The sequence below is a fragment of the Mauremys mutica genome, chromosome 1 (genome assembly GCF_020497125.1).
Source record: "Mauremys mutica isolate MM-2020 ecotype Southern chromosome 1, ASM2049712v1, whole genome shotgun sequence".
In the NCBI taxonomy this organism is placed as follows: Eukaryota; Metazoa; Chordata; order Testudines; family Geoemydidae; genus Mauremys; species Mauremys mutica.
Window position 1 is genome coordinate 10,038,758 of NC_059072.1, and position 20,368 is coordinate 10,059,125.

The window sequence follows — 20,368 nt, forward strand, 5'->3', positions numbered from 1 at the left end:
TTGGAGGCAGTAAAGTAAACACATTGCTAGTAAATGTCAATTTCACCTGACATATCGAAAGCGATTAAGAAGAATATCCATTGAGAACAATTGCCACACGCAGCCTCCCCCACACCACCAGCACCCTGCAGGGCGCCCTCTGCAGTCCCACTGTCATAGCCCCACTCATTCACCGGCCGAGCGTGCGGGGGCCATCCCCAGGCAGTGGGATGGCCTCCCCCTCAGCTGGGGTGTCTCTGCTCTAACACTGCCCATGCCTCATGCCTGCAGGGATCCAGTGTCACCAGCCTGCAGCAGCAGCCCTGCTCTCATGGCTCGCTCACTGCTCGCTCACTCAGCAGCCGGAGCACAGGGGTCATCGCCAGGCAGAAGCCATTCAGCAGTGGGGTGGCCTCCCCCTCGGCCGGGAGCTCATCCCCCTACTCACAGCCCTGGCCAGGGGTCTCAGCTTTGCTGTGCCAGGCCCACAGCCTCCCTTCCCCCCACCTCCCACTGTGTGGGTGTCTTGGGCCCCGCTGTCAGCATTGCCCTAACTCCAACCTGAATTTCCTACAACTATGAAAATTAAAATAGAACCATAGACTATTAGGGCTGGAAGAGACCTCAGGAGGTCATCTAGTCCAACCCCCTGCTCAAAGCAGGACCAACCCCAACTAAATCATCCCAGCCTGGGCTTTGTCAAACCAGGCCTTAAAAACGTCTAAGGATGAAGATGCCACCACCTCCCTAGGGAACTCATTCCAGTGTTTCACCACCCTCCTAGTGAAATAGTTTTTCCTAATAAAAAACAAGGTTGGATAAACCTAGAAACCCCCAACGCCCCCACTGCAACTTGAGACCATTGCGCCTTGTTCTGTCATCTGCCACCACTGAGAACAGCCAAGCCCCATCCTCTTCGGAACCCCCCTTCAGGTAGTTGAAGGCTGCTATCAAATCCCCCCTCACTCTTCTCTATTGCAGACTGAATAAGCCAAGTTCCCTCAGCCTCTCCTCCTAAGTCATGTGCCCCAGCCGCCTAATCATTTTTGTTGCCCTCCGCTGGACAGTCTCCAATTTGTCCATATCCCTTCTTTAGTGGTGGGACCCAGACTGGATGCAGTACTCCATGTGTGACCTCACCAGTGCTTGAATAGAGGGGAATAATTACTTCCCTCGATCTGCTGGCAATGCTCCTACTAATGCAGCCGAATACATCGTTAGCCTTCTTGGCAACGAGGGCACATTGCTGACTCATATCCAGCTTCTCGTCCACTGTAATCCCCGGGTTCTTTTCTGCAGAACTGCCGCTTAGCCAGTCGGGCCCCAGCCTGTAGCAGTGCATGGGATTCTTCCTTCCTAAGTGCAGGACTCTGCACTTGTGCTTGTTGAACCTCATCAGATTTCTTTTGGTCCAATCCTCCAATTTATCTAGACCCTATCCCTACCCTCCAGCATATCTACCTCTCCTATCACTCTGGACCCTATCCCTACCCTCCAGCATATCTACCTCTCCCCTCAGCTCAGTGTCATCCGCAAACTTGCTGAGGGTGCAGTCCATCCCATCATCCAGATCATTAATGAAGATGTTGAACAAAACCAGCCCCGGAACTGACCCCTGGGGCACTCTGCTTGCTACTGGCTGCCAACTAGACATCAAGCCATTGATCACTACCCATTGAACCCGACGATCTAGCCAGCTTTCTATCTACCTTATAGTCCATTCATGCAATCTACACTTCTTTAACTTGCTGGCAAGAATGCTGTGGGAGACCATAGCAAAAGCTTTGCCTTCGTCAAGGTATATCATATCCACCACTTTCTCTATATCCACAGAGCCAGTTATCTCATCATAGAAGGCAATCAGGTTGGTCAGGCATGACTAGCCGTTGGTGAATCCATGTTGACTGTTTCTGATCACCTTCCTCTCCTCCAAGTGCTTCAAAATGGATTCCTTGAGGACCTGCTCCATGATTTTCCTGGGACTGAGGTGAAGCTGACTGGTCTGTAGTTCCCCGGATTCTCCTTCTTCCCTTTTTAAAAGATGGGCACTATATTTGTCTTTTTCAAATTGTCTGGGACCTCCCCTGATCACCACACATTTTCAAAGATAATGGCCAAGGCTCTGCAATCACATTAACCATCTCCCTCAGCACCCTCGGATGCATTAGATCTGGACCCATGGACTTGTGCATGTCCAGCTTTTCTAAATAGTCCTTAACCTGTTCTTTCACCACTGAGGGCTGGTCACCTCCTCCCCATACAGTGCTGCCTAGTGCAGCAGTCTGGGAGCTGACCTTATCTGTGAAGAGCAAGGCAAAAAAAGCATTGAGTACTTCAGATTTTTCCACATCATCTGTCACTAGGTTGCCTTCCCCATTCAGTAAGGGTCCCACACTTTCCCTGACCACCTTCTTGATGCTAACATACCCATAGAAACCCTTCTTGTTACCTTTCACATCCCTTGCTAGCTGCAACTCCAATTGTAGCACTGAGCAGAGATTTCTGCACAGGAGTGTTGCTGGATGCGGGAGAAGTGAGCAAGGTGATTTATCTCTGATTAATCCCAGAGAATGACTGGTGCTAACGGAGGGCTTGAGAAGTGCCCAGGCAACCCCCCATGAGCTGAACTCGTTCTGTTGTGCAGCACAGTCACCCCCACCTACATGGGTCGCTAGCCACCGGAGAGAAGAAGGGAAGACATACAAAACGGGCAGCGCTGGAGCTGTAGGAGATGCCATCTTCCGCCTCCCAATCTCCCCTCTCTGCTGTCCCCGCCTTTCTGCAGGGATGACTGATCTGGAATAACAGAGGAGACTCGAGCTGCAGAGCTCCCAGTCCTAGCAGGCTGCTGGAGCTGGCTTGCTGTAAATTGAACTGTCATGCCATCACAGGCACTTGAGCTTGGTATCTGGAGTGCCACTCCAGTGCCACCTCGGTTGGGCTGTCACCCAGCTGTACAGAGCACCTGGGTTATGATGTGGAAGAGAGACAGAAGTGAAGGGGATGTTAGCAGCACAGGAAGGGGTGTGACACGAGTACTGGAGCAGGTACACGTCCTTGCAACACTAAACAGTTGGCTTCCAAGCACTTCACGAGCGCTGCAGAGAGGCTACTCTGTATACAGTGCAGGAGGACGAAGTCTGGCTGAGGGGGATTCACATGGTGAGATAGGCAGCCTGGCATCCTCCCTGCTAGAAGCTCCTCTCCACTAGCTCCCTACTGAAAATCTAGGACAGGGGTAGGCAACCTGTGGCACGGGTGCCGAAGGCGGCACGCGAGCTGATTTTCAGTGGCACTCACACTGCCCGGGTCCTGGCCACCGGCCTGGGGGGGCTCTGCATTTTATTTAATTTTAAATTAAGCTTCTTAAACATTTTAAAAACCTAATTTACTTTACATACAACAATAGTTTAGTTATATATTATAGACTTATAGAAAGGGACCTTCTAGAAACATTAAAATGTATGACTGACACGCGAAACCTTAAATTAGAGTGAATAAATGAAGATTCGGCACAGCACTTCTGAAAGGTTGCCGACCTCTGATCTAGGATATCACTACAAGCTCCAGGCAGGGAAGCAGGGGCTAAGAATTGGTGTGATTAGAGCTGGCCAGGAAACTGTTTTCTTGTCCCTCAAATATTCTTGAGAGTTTAACATTTTTTCCCTGTCTTGAATCGGGACCAAACTTCAAAGTCTTGAAAATGTTCACACGCTGAAACACCAGAAAAAAGATTTGTTTGCGTCAATCGAAACGTCTCATTTTGAGAATTTCAAAACGTTTGTTTTGATTTCAATCTTTTCTAACTCTTTTTTAGTCTACTTAGCTGACATTTCTAAACAAAAAGCTTTGAATCCGAAAACTGGAATTTTTCATTGAGAAAGTGTCCACATGACGCATTTTGACAATTTTGAAATGTTTTTTTTTTCAACATTTTTTCGAGTTGGGCGATTCATTGAAACCGACCAGGAATCAAAGCTTTTCAGTTTTGACAAATCAACATTTTTCACCAAAAGCACTAGGCTCCTCAGCGATGTATTTCTTCTCAGCAATATATTTCTCCTCTTCATGGGTATTTCTCATAGGAGCCTTTCGCCTTATTTAAAGCATGGACAGACAAGTGCTTTGGCAACAAATTCCCGACCAGCTCCAGTTGCGTTTGGCTGGATGCACAGTGGCCTGTTGCTGGTTCTCAGTCCGGTTTGTAGTTGGTCCAGTGTCCACCTCTCAAAATGCACCACCACCAATTTGAACACCAGGCCCCCTTCTTGGCAGTCTCAGCGGGGAAGCCAAGGAATGGACTTCAGAGCCTGAACTGCAGCCCCCTCCAGGTTAGATCTGAGGCACATTCACAGGGAGCAGGGTGGGGTTAGCTTGCTCCTGGGCTGCCTCAGCAGAGCCTGTTCTGCACACACAGAGGGCATCAATCTCTAGAGCGCTCAACCCGGCACCTGGGAGAGGGTTACAATTCACTGGAAAAATGGTAGGGGGACAAAGTGCAGGGCTGTGTGAGGTCCTGCAGTGGCTGCTCATGGCCAGCCGCCATCTTGGATCCACTCACTGTGAGGGGCCAATGGTGAGCAGCTTTGTGTGGAAGGACTCTTCTAAGATTGCCTGGTGGTGGGGGGAGACATTGTCGGGGGGGCAGCCCCTCTGGAGCAGAGACTGCCTGTGGGAGACACTGCCTCCACCTGGGGAGCCTCACCTGTGGGCAGCATTGTTACTGCCCCATGCCTGGGAGGAGAGAGGGGCCCATCTATGCCAACAACCTTTTAGTGGCATTTGCTGGGGGTCGCTGCCTACAGGAGGAGCAGTTGACGCTCGTGGTCTACTGGAGGCATTGCCTAGGGTCATGTTAAAATACCACAAGGCCAGGCTGGGCGAGCCCCTCACATGGAGGTGCTGAGGACCAGGGGACTCCTGGGTTCTCAGTCTGTGACCGCAGAGGCAATCCCTGCACTGAGGGGGCGTGCAGGAAGTGCACCGTCAGTTCATCCCAGTCATGCCACGACCCCGTTCTCCTGCCACTCCGGCCTGCAGAGCAGCACAGCCTGTTCAGTACACCTGTCCCTTGGCCTGCACCTTGCTGAGGCACCCCTCCCCAGTGGACACTGTGGCTCCACACTGGCTCCTATGGAGGCAAGTGGCGAAATACCACAATCTGACCATTAACATTTGTATAGCACTTTCCATCTTCAAGGCCCTGCTGAACGTTAACCAGCGAATTCTCACAACTCCCCAGTGAGATGGATACAGCATTGCTGTCCCCATTTTACTGAAGGGCAACCTGAGGCCAAGGGATTTGCCCAAAGTTAGATAGCATGAGAGCTGGGATCAGAACCCAGGAATCCCTGCCTCAAAGCCCTGCCCCTCAGAAACGAAGCTTCACACTCAAAGTCTGGGACTTGTTCCACTCTGCAATAGCTGCCGCTAGCCAGTGTGGGGTGTTTCCCAGCTCCCACAAGTAAGGGAGCCACGCTACTGGTAGAGCACCGGTAAATGTGGGGGAGAGCCTGGGCTGAGTGTGCGGTTTGGGCTTGCCAGGCCACATTTCTCCTCCCAACCGACCGTTCTGATGACACTATTAACTGGAGGGCAAGGGAAGGTTCAGACTGGTTCTCAAGCCGGGCCCGTTTACATAGTGTGCTGCGGCTTCTCACCAAAGGCCTTATTGATTTTGAATGTGATGTAATCCCAGTGCTCTCTCATTTCACCCAGTGGGAGGGCGCCCATGGAATATTTATAAAGAGCAGGGCTTCTCTCCACTGGCAACTCTTCGGTTCCATAAATCAATGCACTCACATTGCACTGTGGGCTCTGATCCCCACCTCTCTTCCCCACAAGCTGCGCTGACTGCACTTAGTCACGGAGTCCTCCATGTGCCAAAATACGTGTTCATTTCTCAGCCAGCTGGGCACTTTAACTGGAAGCTTTAACTCAGAGGAACATGGGATTATGCTCCAACAGAACCATTACTGAAGTTACCCAGCCCCCAAAGCCCCCCTCTTGAGAGCAACGCAGGAGCACTGAGCAGGAGCAGCAGAGACCCTGTAGCATAGAATCATAGGACTGGAAGAGACATCGAGAGGTCGTCTAGTCCTGTATCCAGTCCTCTCAAGGCAGGACTAAGTATTATCTAGACCATCTCTGGCAGGTGTTTGTCCAACCTGCTCTTAAAAATCTCCAATGATGGAGATTCCACAACCTCCCCAGGCAATTTATTCCAGTGCTTAACCCCCCCGACAGGAAGTTTCTCCTAATGTCCAACCTACACCATCCTTGCTACAATTTAAGGCCATTGCTTCTTGTCCTATCCTCAGAGGTTAAAGAGAACAGATTTTCTCCCTTCTTTTTGTAACAACCTTCTATGTACTTGAAAACTATTATCATGTCCCCCTCAGCCTTCTCCAGGATAAACAAACCCATTGTTTTCAATCTTCCCTCATAGGTCATCTTTTCTAGACCTTTAATCATTTTTATTGCTCTTCTCTGGATTTCCTCCAGTTTCTCCACATCTTTTCTGAAATGTGGCGCCCAGAACTGGACACAATACTCCAGTTGAGGCCTAATCAGTGCGGAGTAGAGTGGAAGAATTACTTCTCGTGTCTTGCTTACAATACTCCTGCTAATACCTCCCTGAATTATGTTTGCTTTTTTTGCAACATTTTTGCACTGTTGACTCATATTTAGCTTGTGATCCACTAGGACCCCCAGATCTCCTTTTGCAGTACTCCTTCCTAGGAAGTCATTTCCCATTTTGTATGTGTGCAACTGATTGTCCCTTCCTAAGTGGAGTACTTTGCATTTGTCCTTATTGAATTTCATCCTATTTACTTCAGACCATTTCTCTAGTTTGTGCAGACCATTTTGAATTTTAATCCTATCTTCCAAAACACTTGCAACCCCTCCTAGCTTGGTATTGTCCACAAACTTTATAAGTGTACTCTCTATGCCATTATCTAAATCATTGATGAAGATATTAAACAGAACCAGAACCAATCCCTGCGGGACCCCACTCATTATGCCCTTCCAGCATGACTGTGAACTACTGATAGCTGCTCTCTTGGAACAGTTTTCCAACCAGTTATGCACCCACCTTATAGTAGCTCCATCTAGGCTGTATTTCCCTAGTTTCTTTATGAGAAGGTCATGCAAGACAGTATCAAAAGCCTTACTAAAGTCAAGATATACCACATCTACCACTTCCCCCCATCCACAAGGCTTGTTACCCTGTCAAAGTTTTCAGGTTGGTTTGACACGATTTGTTTTTGACAAATCCCTGCTGACGGTTACTTATCACCTGATTATCTTCTAGGTGTCTGCAAATTGATTGCCTAGTTATTTGCTCCATTATCTTTCCGGGTACTGAAGTTAAGCTGACTGGGCAACGGTAAATGTGGGGAGAGCATGGGCCGAGTTTGCAGCTTGGGCTTGCCAGGCAGCATTTCCCCTGTGAGCCCACTAGCCATGGCCATGGGCAGCAGGCGTTTGAGTCCCTGAGCTCTTCTGTTTCTTCTGGAGTCAGTTCTGCAGAGCTGGCTCCTGAGGAGGTTACGGGATGCTCTGCCTGAATCCAGACTCTTCCCAATTGTGTTATCAGGCTCTGGAGCCAGTTATCAAAGTGGCAGGGCAGGTTGCAAAGGCTCATCAGGCAAGTACCACGCCAAGATCACTTTCCACTTGAGGTAGTACAGTCCAGTGAGTGGGGCACAAGGCTGTCAGTCAGGAGACCTGGAGGCTCCGGACTGGCTCTCAGTCCAGTTCCCAGTGGACAGGTGCCTTTGTTACAGAAACTAACACCACAGTTGCCATTGATTTGGTGCTCTTGTTGGCAGCCTCATCAAAAAGACCAAGGGTCTTGGAGACTGCACTGTCCTCTCCCCGTCCTCTCGGAGTCTTGATCTGGAAGCTGTAGACTATGCACAGAGCTGAGCGTCAGGACACCTGGCTTCTAGTCCTTGCTCTGTTGTGGCCTCGGCGTTATCCCAGCCCCTCTCTGTGAAGTGGGGATAGTAACTCAGAGCCACGCAGTGGTGTAAGCAGTATAAGTGGGCAGGCATACACAATCAATGCTCAATCACCGTGGCCACCTGGAGGAGCCGGGGGTACTACAACGTGCCGGACTCTCCCACTGCAGCTTATGGCCATCCCCTGCCCGGAGAGCAACAGGGCCCCGTTTCGTGGGCGACGACTCCGCTCTCCACCCTGCGCAGTCAGGGGTGTTCCCTTGCCTGCCTCATGGAGGGATTCTCATACAGCACGTCGGTGTCCAATTTCCCTGCCACGGAAGGCGGCCTGTGGCTCAGCAGGTGGCTCGGAGCTGTTTACAGGACACCTGTCAGCTATTTTGGCTCCTTGTCCTTTCTGCCTCCTAATTATAAAATTGTGGATCCCGTTGGCGAGAGGGTTTTTTTGTGCACAAAATGTCAAATTGCAGAAATTAAAAATGTAAATGCTGGTGTCTAATTAACCAGTTGACAGCAGAGCACAGCTGCGAGTGACAGTGACTGATTGCCTTCTGCAAACTTTGTCCTCCAAGCCCTGCTGTACCCGGGGGAGGAAGGACATCGAAAATAGCAACTTCCTTAAAGAGAGACAGCCCAGTGTGCAAAGCCCTGTGCAGCAGCAGCAGCAGTAGCCCCGCAGCTCCAAATCCCAGCGGTGGAATCCCGGCCCCATGGACGTCGGTGGGAGTTTTGCCATTGGGGCTGGGATTTCCCCCCATGAGCAGGTTGGGTGCACAGGGAGCTCACTGCTGCGCTGGGCCAGCACATGTGTTTATAAGACTGATCTGGGGGGAAATAAGGGGAGATGCTGGTAGATTTTTGGTGCAGTGGGGTTGTGGCGGGGACGTGCTGGGAAGGTTGGAGTGTGGACGTGATTGTGGATGCATGTGGGTGTGTGAATGGAGTTGGCATAGGTTGTGTGTACTGTGGGTTGTCTATGTTGAGGTATTGGGATGAGAGGAGATGCATGCAGGGGTGCACGTGGGGGTACAGCCTGTGGGGGACATCTGGGGGCATGCATATGTGCAGTTGGCAATATGGATGTGGCATAGGGTTGCCAACAGTCCCGTTTCACAAGGGACATCCCTTATTGAAATAGAAAATTGCCTGTCCCGTACTAAATCAGTATCCAGCACCTTTTATCCTGGCAGGTGGGGTGGTTTGTATGCAGTTGCTTGGGCTGTCTGCTCATAATGAGAGCACCAGATCCCCGGCTCCTAGCAATAGGGTTCTCCTGATTCCCCTGGCCAGCAGTCTGGTTCCGCAGTCCCCATGCTGCACTTAGCACTGGCCTGATCCCACGTTGTGTCTGACAGTGGTTTTGATTCAGCTGACCTGGGCCAGAGCTGCAGAGCTGAGCTCCAGAGCTGAACTCGGGGGCTGTTTGGAGCCTGGGTTTTGGGTTGGACCCAGTTCTGCTCTTCTGCTTAGCACAGTTCTTGAACCGGCAGTGCCACTGCTCACCTACCTGATGGGCGGCAGCTTTGGCCAGTGCAGTTCGACTCCTCGTGCCGAGCACCTTACAGTGAGGGCAGGACAAAGCGTTCCCCAAAGAAGAAAGCTGCCGCTGAGCTGCAGCCCGGCCGCGGTTGGCAGAGTCCATTCTCAGGACGAGCCCTCCACATGTGCTGTCACCAAACAGGACTGCATGGTCCAGCTCACTAGGAGGAAGCAGGCAATCCCCAGAACCATTAATAATTGTCTAAGGCCCCAGCTGATTATCTGGAGGATTCTCTGCACCTTGAGATCTTCAAACCACGATTTGAGGACTTCAATAACTCAGACATAGGTTAGGGGTTTGTTACAGGAGTGGGTGGGTGAGATTCTGTGGCCTGCGTTGTGCAGGTCAGACTAGATGATCATAATGATCCCTTCTGACCTAAAAGTCTATGAGTCTATGAGCTGATGTCCTCCTACCATCTCCAAAGTCCTGAGGCTGATGAGAGCGCACGGTGGGTGCTGCCATAAATAACAACCCCTGATGTGTGGGTGCCAGTCGAGCGTGCACAGATCTGTGCCTCTGAAGATCTGCCCTTGGAACACAACATCACAGGGGGATAGAGGGTGCTGCTTATTCCCTTGTGGCTATGGGGGAAGATTTACCTTGGATTCTTAGGGGAGGTGATGCCACCTTGGGGCGAGTGGTTCAGTAGTTAGAGCACAGGGGTGGGAGCCAGGAGGTCTGGGTTCTTTTCCAAGCTCTGCCTTTGACTCACTAGGGGCACTTAGGTAAATTCCTTTTCCTCTCTGTGCCTCAGATTGCCCATCTCTAGCATGAGGCGAATGATGCTGACCCCCTCCGAGGGCTGTTGTGTTTTCACACCCAGGAAGTGCCCCAGCTCCCATGGTGCAAATACGCACATAGCTTTTCCATACCACCTGCCTGTTGTTAACTGGCAGCCTCGGCCAGCCCAGACCCTCGCCTGTTCCCCAAGCAAACCCGTCGCTCTCTCCATTCCCCCCTTAGGTACTACTCGGACATCGGCAAAATGCCGGCGATCAGCGACCAGGACATGAACGCCTACCTGGCGGAGCAGTCTCGCATGCACATGAACGAGTTTAACACCATGAGCGCGCTCTCCGAGATCTATTCCTACGTGGGCAAGTACAGCGAGGAGGTGAGCGAGAGGGGAAGTGGGGCGTGCTGCCAGACTGCCTGAGAGCACAGGCCGGCCAGGCCAGAAACCCCATCGCTCACCGGTGCCCGTCCGGTTTATTTTCAACAGAGGGCTTGTGCGGGTGAGGGACGGAGAGCAGCAACTCAGACTGTGCAGGCTTCTCACCCGCCCCACTCTCCTCCCTTGTTATTTCACTCTCACCTGGCCTTGCTGTGGAGTGACACCAGGGATGAACTGGGCCCTTCAGGGTCTACTTCCCAGTGTTTGCTTCCTGTTCTGTATCCCATAGAGCACCCGGAGCCCCGTCTCGTCTCTGCATCGCATGCAACTGAATGTCCATCGGCACCATGCCGGAGGCCCTGGGTGCAGAAACAAAAGGAAGCTGATTTCAGCTCAGATAAACTCAGGCTGCCCAACTGAGCACGGTGCAAAGCGGGGATGAGGGGAGTTTTGGCCGGGCAGGGGGGTTAGTTACAGCCGGCTGTGTCTCATGAGCTACACCAGGCAAGCAGGAAATTCTGCAATCTAATTAAAAAGAGCTGACTTAACCGCTGGTGCGGATGGCCAACATCTGCCAGCACTAAGGCGAGGGATTAGCAGGGGAAACAAATTCTCTCAAGCCGCTAGAGAAACAGAAGCCATTCCCCGGTCAGATCCAGACAGAGATGAGCAGGAGAGAGGGCTCTCACTTCTCTCAGTGTTTGTGAGCAGAGCCCTGCACAGATACAAATTTATTTCCACGTATATCCGCATCCGCACAGGGCTCTATTTGTGAGTGGACCTGGTGTTTGACAGGGGCTAACTGCACTGGCTAGAGCCAGCAGGCCCTCTGCAAATTACTCCCCACATCCCATGCATCCAGGGCCGGTGCAACCATTTAGGCGACCTAGGCGGTCGCCTAGGGCACTGGGATTTGGGGGGTGCCATTTTCTTCGGCAGCAACCGCAGCAGCCAGATCTTCGGCCGCCCCGGCTGCCGCCGGCATTTAGGCGGGGGGAGAGCGGGGAGGGCCGCCTGCAGCAAGTAAGGGGGGGGGGCGGCACGTAGGGGAACTCCCCGCCCCACTTCACCCCTGCCCCGCTTCCTCCCCGAGCATGCCGTGGCTGCTTCACTTCTCCCGCCTCCCAGGCTTGTGGCGCCAATCAGCTTAGGCACGGCAAGCCTGGGAGGCGGGAGAAGTGAAGCAGCGACGGTGTGCTCGGGGTGCTCGTGCTCGTGCGTGGAGCAGGGGTGACCTGGGGCGGGGGGGTGTCTCAGGGCAGAGGGTGGAGAGCTGCCATGGGGGGCTGTGCCTCAGGGCGGAGTGGGGGAGCTGCCGCGGGGAGGGGGGCGCCTCAGGGTGGGGGGTGCGGGGGGGCACAACGTGGAAGTTTCACCTAGGGCGCGAAACATCCTTGCACCGGCCCTGCATGCATCACAACACTGCCATTGGAATGCAGTGCCCCCAGACTGCTTCACTCGGCCACTTCTAGCCAAACCTGCAGCCCACATCCCCTGCTCTTCGGTCATTAAGTTTCCTAACGGCTCTGATGGCGCAGCTCTGTCTTCCCCTGATGCCCTTTCAGTGCTAAGCCCTCAAAAAGCTCTGCCGATGCACCATACTCAGCAGCATTCCCTGCAAAATCAGTCCGAGGGACATCTCTGCAGCATCCTTTGTGACTTCAGTCCTGAGTCCCCAATGCATCTCCCTCCTGAGCCTAGCGGGAGGGATAGCTCAGTGGTTTGAGCATTGGCCTGCTAAACCCAGGATTGTGAGTTCAACCCTTGAGGAGGCCATTTAGGGATCTGGGGCAAAAATCTGTCTGGGGATTGGTCCTGCTTTGAGCAGGGGATTGGACTAGATGACCTCCTGAGGTCCCTTCCAACCCTGATATTCTATGATTCAGTAATACCTGCTATGCCAGGGTCTGGCACCACCTTGCTCTGCCAGTGCTTCTTAGCCCTAGCCTGCAGCTCCCCTGCTGTTCCAGTTCAGAGCTCTGCCCATGCACCTCCAAGTCCTTCCAGCTTCTCTTGAGCAGAGATAGGCCAGGTGTGCTTTTGGGGCAGTGCTGTCATGACGTGTGCCACTGAGGACTGGGACTACTAAATGGCTAACAGCATTTTCACTTGGGATCTACAGCCCAACCTTTCAGCCCTTACTCAATGGAGTAAGTCTACTGGAACTACTCATTGGTGAACGGCTGCAGGATCAAGCCCCTAATTGGTTTTGGTTTCAGAACCTGAGTATCCAGATGCAAAGGGCTAATGAGAGAACCCTTTGCAGCAACACCAGGAGAAGGGCAGTGTTTAGTACTCGAAAAGCACCCGTGTCAAAAATCCAGCATTGTGCTGTTAAGGGCCCTGTAGTCTCCTACAGTCCCTGGGCTGTCTTCCCTTGACTGGGTGCCCCTTGCCGCATAGGGTGAGTGCAACATGGCTAAGACTCCCCCCTGTGCAGAATGGCCGGCCTACAGCGTATGTACCACTCACCTCCGTGGCTGGGAGGGTGAATCAGATGCTCCCCTCCAATTAGTGCAAAGTAAAACAAGTATAGTTAACAAAGGACCCAGCATAAGGAATAAAGATAAGGAAGGGTTACAAGCAACCAAAAGTAAAAATACACTTCTAAGACTAAAACCTGATTTTACAAATTAGCCTCCCTTCTTCCCAGAAGGGTTTCTCACCTCTGTCTTTTCCTTCCTGTCTGGCCAGGATCCTTCACACATCTCAAAATGCCCGGTTCCTTTGTCATCAGGTGGAGGATAACTTAGGGGTGGGCTCCCACTCTCTTTACAGACCAGGAAGCCTTTGAAATGTGTTCTCAGATAAAGTTCCTTTTCTCCTGCTGATTGTAGAGGCCATGTGGGCTGCTGAAGACTTCATGCTGGTTCCTCCCCGGTGGTGTTAGTCCAGTGGCTCTGCCCGCCCCTCACTAGGCTGATGGCTTTGGTTACCTTCTCTGCAAATGGACCTTCACTGTCACTTGCCTCACGAGCAGGCTGCTCAGCAGAGCAAATCCCCATCCCTTTGTCTAGGGCAGACTGGGCTTATACCTGGTTTGCCAAACACATTTTAAGAACATAATTCTAGCCCGTGTTGCTAACCCTTTATACACACCGTGTACACCCCCACCCCGGCAGTGATTGGCGGCACCAGCGTGTCGCCGGTTCGTATCTGATCCCTCACGTGACACCTTTTTGATACAGATTGCGACACCAGCCTGAGGTGTAGTGTCTCTGCCAACCTGCCCTCTCAAGGGAGCAGCTTCTAGAGCCCAGACAGTGAAAGCACCCTGCTAAATGCGGAAGGGGGGCTGCTTCGGCCTGCACAATCACTGTCCTGTCAGAACCTCCCTCCCTGCCTGGTAAACTGCCGTGTGGGGCCACGGGCTAAGCTGACCCATTCCCCCCATCCCATTAACAGACCGCCTGGCCACCCCGCTCCCCCCATCCCATTTACAGACCGCCTGGCCCCCCCGCTCCCCCATCCCATTTACAGACCGCCTGGCCCCCCCCGCTCCCCCCATCCCATTTACAGACCGCCTGCCCCCCCCGCTCCCCCCATCCCATTTACAGACCGCCTGGCCCCCCCGCTCCCCCCATCCCATTTACAGACCGCCTGGCCCCCCGCTCCCCCCATCCCATTTACAGACCGCCTGTGCCCCCCGCTCCCCCCTTCCCATTTACAGACCCCGTGGCCCCCCCCGCTCCCCCCATCCCATTTACAGACCGCCTGGCCTCCCCGCTCCCCCATCCCATTTACAGACCGCCTGGCCCCCCCCCCGCTCCCCCCATCCCATTTACAGACCGCCTGGCCCCTCCCCCGCTCCCCACATCCCATTTACAGACCACCTGACCTCCCCGCTCCCCCCATCCCATTTACAGACCGCCTGCCCCCCCCCGCTCCCCCCATCCCATTTACAGACCGCCTGTCCCCCCCGCTCCCCCCATCCCATTTACAGACCGCCTGGCCCCCCCCGCTCCCCCCATCCCATTTACAGACCGCCTGGCCCCTCCCCCACTCCCCCCATCCCATTTACAGACCGCCTGGCCTCCCCGCTCCCCCCATCCCATTTACAGACCGCCTGGCCCCTCCCCCACTCCTCCCATCCCATTTACAGACCGCCTGGCCCCCCCCGCTCGCCCCATCCCATTTACAGACCGCCTGGCCCCCCCGCTCCCCCCATCCCATTTACAGACTGCCTGACCCCTCCCCCACTCCCCCCATCCCATTTACAGACCGCCTGCCCACCCCGCTCCCCCCATCCCATTTACAGACCGCCTGGCCCCTCCCCCAATCCTCCCATCCCATTTACAGACCGCCTGGCCCCCCCCGCTCCCTCCATCCCATTTACAGACCGCCTGGCCCCCCCGCTCCCCCCATCCCATTTACAGACCGCCTGGCCCCCCGCTCCCCCCATCCCATTTACAGACCGCCTGGCCCCCCCGCTCCCCCTATCCCATTTACAGACCGCCTGGCCCCCCGCTCCTCCCATCCCATTTACAGACCGCCTGGGGCCCCCCGCTCCCCCCATCCCATTTACAGACCGCCTGGCCCCTCCCCCGCTCCCCCCATCCCATTTACAGACCGCCTGGCCCCTCCCCCGCTCCCCCCATCCCATTTACAGACCGCCTGGCCTCCCCCCGCTCCCCCCATCCCATTTACAGACCGCCTGGCCTCCCCCCGCTCCCCCCATCCCATTTACAGACCGCCTGGCCTCCCCGCTCCCTCCATCCCATTTACAGACCGCCTGGCCTTTCCCCCCCTCCCATCCCATTTACAGTCCGCCCGGCCTCCCCGCTCCCCCATTCCATTTACAGACCGCCTGGCCCTCGTTTGTGAGACAGGACGTGGGCCTGCTCGTAATGACTGACGCCATCTCTTCTCTCTCTCTCTCCTTTGCAGATTCTCGGAGCCCTCGATCAAGATGACCAGGCCGGGAAACAGAAACTCGCCTACAAACTTGAACAAGTCATAACCCTCATGAGCATAGACAGCTGAGAACTGGCCTGCCAGGGGACCCCTGGGAGGGAAAAACCAAGCCGTGCCTCAGTCAAGATCACCATCTTTACCAAGTGCAAGTGTAAGCAGAGTCACCTGATCAGTGCTCTCTCTCTTCCTCTCTCTCCTCTCTCCAAACCTCTAGGCCAGGCTGCAGGATTCCCGGGAAGTGGTGGTGGAGCAATCTCAGCATTGGGGGACATGGAGACATTCAGGTGGAGCTCTCTTGTTCACAGCTTCCCCTTCCTCCCTCGCCCTAGAAATACCAGATCAGCTGTATCCAGATGGGAAGCTGGAAGGTGGCCTCTGCCATGCTGCTTTAACTGCCCTCCTGGGCCCAGAGCCCCAGAACGGCCATGGAAACAAACTCAGTATTATTAGAGTCTTGCCAAGGGGAAGCTACTCCCCTTGCTTAGCCTGCCTCCAGGGATCCCAACGGGGGCAGGAGTGAACCTGGATCCTTCTCCAGCAAAGCCGTTACAGCGCCTTTGGTCAACCTCAATCCCACAGATGGGAATTCAAGGCAGATCTGGGAAGCCCCAGGGACCTGGTTGAAATTGGAGCAGGACCGGCGTGGAACTGGGGACACTAACTATCTGGGTGAACAGCAACGTGAGCCGTTCTCCATGGATGGGGGAAGGTGGGGGCCTCACCTTGCCCCCCGCCCAGTTTTTCGTACGTTTATTATTATTTTTAAAACAGATCTGTGTCCATCCCAGTCTTTCCCGGTGTGTCCTGTCAACCATGTAACTGCAACAAAATGCTCTCTGCCTAGTTGTACCCCATTGGTGGTAATTGTGTCCTCCTGGCGGTGTATAGCACCCCGTTTCCAACCACGTCCCAGAGAAGACAAAGGAACCACGCTTCATTCTGGCTTGAAAATCATGACGGCCCAGGAAATGGATAAGTTCTACCATGGGATTTTTGTTTGCTTCTCTTTCTGAGCTGGAACAAGATGGTTTTTGCTGAATGATGTGGGGTATTTGCTGCATAGGTCCGTGGGACAATCATCAATAACTTCCTCTCAGGCTGCTCTCAGGAGGAAGTGACCTCGCTGCCAGGGGGGGAAGTGACCTCACACCTATTGGGCCTTTTTCTTAAAAACAGTGCAAAGTTTTCTTCTTTAATATTCCAAACTAAGTGACTGTTTTTTCGGTAAACACCGAGCCACCCTTCTCCCCCTTGCTCTCCTTTCCTGTCCCCAGACATTCCTCATGTCCCACTCTCATCTCCCTCCCCGACAATTGACTCATTTTCAAAGCACAGCTGGTGCCTGCAAACTATATCCCTGCTCCTCCGGTCCCTGGTGCCAGCATTCATTTGCCTCCCCTCCCTCCCGAGGTCACGGTCGTCTTGGAATGGGCATGGATGTGAGATGATGCTTGTCCACTCCACTTTCCCAGAACAGCTGCATCTCCGAGGTCCAAGCCATCTTGTAACGAAACACAGGAGAGACCCAGTCCTCTCCTCGTTTTGTATGATCGCAAACTGCTCACTTTGATACCATCTCAGCTCAGCGTGGCGGAGACACCGACCCCAGAGCACAAACCAGAAAACCTCGAATTTGGCACATCACTGAGCGAGGATGGAAGGAGGCGATGGGTTTGCACCCGTCCCTCAAGGAAAACAAGAATGCTTGCTAAGAACATGCACAGGAGTGGACTGCAGCCAGCTGCTTCCATCCACAGAGGATAAGCTTTGGAGGATGCAGGGAAGAGGACATCTGTTGAGTGTGATGGGGAGGTGATGGTCAGATGCAGTCTGGTTCATATAACTTGCTATCAAAGCAAAAACACTGTGTGACAGGGTATTGCCCGTGGATTGAAGGGTGGGCAGAGTAGGGGAAAGAATTAGTTATCAAGCTGATTTCATTCATCCACACACTTAAATACATAGGCAGTGCTTTCTACAATGGCCAATGAACGATGATTCAACAGTAGTAAGGAGGCTGTTGCAAGATTTATATTCAAACAGGAAAGCTTAGGGACACATTTTGGTTTTTAAATACCAGGCATTGTGTGTGAGTGTGTGTGTGATTTCTATTTGTTGTGCTTGCTTTCTTTTACGTTGGTCAACTGACCAACTTGTCACGCACCTTATGGACATTTCAACACTTGCTAGAGGACTGAGTGCTGGGGACGTTTTGGTTTGGGTTGGCAACGTCATGGTTTTAATAATTTGGTTAGGTTGCAGTGTGTCCCTGATCAGATGGTTATGGCAGTGAAGTGGAAAGAGCCATGGGAGCCAGTGATAAGGAAACACACACAAATTGCTTTTTTAAAAAATACATTAAAAATGAAAGAAACCAAAGGTTTTGACAAAGTGCCACAAATGATAAATACAGACCCTATTCCCATGACTTTTACTCAGCAGGCTGGTCGGATCTAAGGATAAAAAGCTGGTTTCAGAGAGATGAGTGACCGGCAGCCAGCTGTGCTGCCCAGAGATGGATTTTGTTTGCACATGTGAAGGGAGGGAAGGCGACATACATATATATATATGTGTGTGTGTGTAAGAGGTATTGAAGGAAACATGTGTGATTTTGCACAGCTAGAGAAGTTAAAAAAAAAAAAGCGAAAGAAGAGACGTGTCCTGATTCTGTTTAGAGTTGCAGGCTTTTCATTATTTTAATTTTTTGTCGGTACAGAATTTTTCAACTTTTTTTTTTAATTTGTCAAAGAAGAACTTGAACACCTCAGAGAACTGGCGAGAATGAAAAACTCATTGGAAGTGGGAAGCATTGTGAGCTTCAAACCCCGACCCCCTTCTTCCCCCCCACCCCCGAGGATTTTAAACAAATCTATATTTTGCTTCATTTTTATTTTTGTATCTGAGCTTTTGGTTGGTTGGTTTTGCCTTGAAAATGTGCCGAAATTGTGATGTGAATGTGTGGGCTCTGCTCTCCATGCCCCTGTGCCCCCCGTACTCCCACCTTCCCTGTAATCCACGGTCCTAGGAAATGTCTTGGCTCCCCCCTCCCCAATTTAATTTATTTTTTTTATGTGCATGTGAAATACAATTAAAAACAAAGACACACTAACAGAAGGAAGAATGAGCCTTGCTATAATCTAGGTGAGTTACTTTCCTGATTCCTTTGCCTATGTCTTTTCTCTGGCTGCCTGTGACCACCCAACCTGAGTGGTATGTCACGCTCAGGCCTGGGATTTAAGCTACCCATTGAGGGTTTGATCCAAAGCTGAATCAGTGGAGAAATGCTCCACCCTCCTGGCTTCGTCTCGGGGCCCAGAGTTCCTAGATCACGTGTTGCTATTTCATGGGTGTGACCCACATGCTGCAGGCAAGACAATTAAAGAGCTCTGAATGTCACCAGATGTCACGAGGCAGGCCTGGGGGATTCTGGCAGACTTCCGGACAAATCCTAGCCCTGGCCCTGTGGGTTTAGGTAAGGGAAAGGAAGAGTTAACTTGGGGGATTGGCACCTGGGTCTGAGCATGTGGCAGCCACAGTACAAAGCATTGCCTAAGCGACCATGTCCTCACTGGTGCTGCGCTCCTCCATCTGTGTTGCTAGGACGACTGGAGCACCTCCCGTGGATCCTTGTGCTGCGTAAGCTGAGCTGCTCTATGATTCTTTCCTAGTGAATTGTGGGAGAACTTGGCTGTTCTTCTGGGCACATGGGAGGATTGTGGGAGGGGACTGGAAGACAATCAGCACTCGAGTGATTTAGCCTGAGTCCTCACTGCAGCGTGAGTGAGAACGGAACCCAGACTGTAGTGTAGCCTGTATCCCCAGCTAGCCCGGTGAGAGGGATTTGTGTGTGGACAGGCAGTAGGTTGGGGAAATGGCTGAGTAACTCAGCATTGCAGCCATACTTTGAGGTCTGTAATGGTGGAACCTTTAGCAAACACTGTGAAGCGTAGGGATGATACAAACCCAGGAGAAACCCTGGAACCACAGCCTACTTCCTTGCAGATGGGACTGGCCCCACACTGGTCCTGGGCAGATTCAATTCATAGGGCAGATCCTCATCCATTGGACACCTGCATCACTCCACTGGCTTAAAGGAGCTGCAGCACTGATTTAGACAAGCTGAGGCTCTGACTCCTGTGATTACCTCTTCGTCTCATTCAGAGTTTGGTGCCCAGGCATGAAAGCTAAGATCTAAAGAGGCTTTGCCAGCTGATAGCTGGTTGATAATTGGATTGCTTGTCAAAAGTGCCATGCTGGCTAATTGAACCATCTTAACCATCATCCCCAAGTGGAGGCTCTTACCCTAACGAGAGATGGTCAGGGCAACAAATTCAGATTTTGGTCATTAATAGTGATAGATTTTGTAAAGTATAATGGCCTTTTTCCCCATTGGTGCAGAGAGCCAGCCAGGGCTGGCTCCAGGCACCAGCGCAGGAAGCAGGTGCTTGGGGCAGCCAATGGAAAGGGGCGGCACGTCCGGGTCTTCGGTAGCAAGTCCCTTGGTCCCTCTCGGAGGGAAGGATCAGCCGCCGAAGAATGAAGCGGTGCAGCTGAGCTGCCGCCGAAGAATGAAGCGGCGCAGCTGAGCTGCCGCCAAAGTGCCGCCAATCACGGCTTATCTTTTCTTTTTTTCTTCGCCACTTGGGGCAGCAAAAGGGTTACATGCCACTCACAGCAGTCCACAGGCAGATGTAACTAGTGGTCAAGAGATGAGACAGCACAAGAAAACGTTGGCTGATATCAAGAGGAAATGGCCTAATAATAAGCTCTACTGTAGAAAACAACCAAAGCCACAAAGTGTGGATCTTTGGCATAGTCTCTTAAGGGAAGTGCTAGAAACCCAAATGGATG

General features: G+C 52.6%; 1 protein-coding gene across 7 annotated transcripts in view; it reads left to right on the forward strand.

Annotated features, from left to right (window-relative positions):
• Nucleotides 1–20,042, forward strand: part of PLXNA4 (plexin A4) — a 684,054-nt gene extending 664,012 nt beyond the window's left edge. For all 7 annotated transcript variants that reach the window (XM_045028652.1, XM_045028642.1, XM_045028659.1 and 4 more), the window contains 2 exons: nt 10,453–10,603; nt 15,491–20,042. In XM_045028652.1, coding sequence (XP_044884587.1) covers nt 10,453–10,603; nt 15,491–15,586 — 247 coding nt within the window. In that variant the 3' untranslated portion in view covers nt 15,587–20,042. The remainder of the gene's footprint in view (nt 1–10,452; nt 10,604–15,490) is intronic.
• Nucleotides 20,043–20,368: the final 326 nt, after the last annotated feature.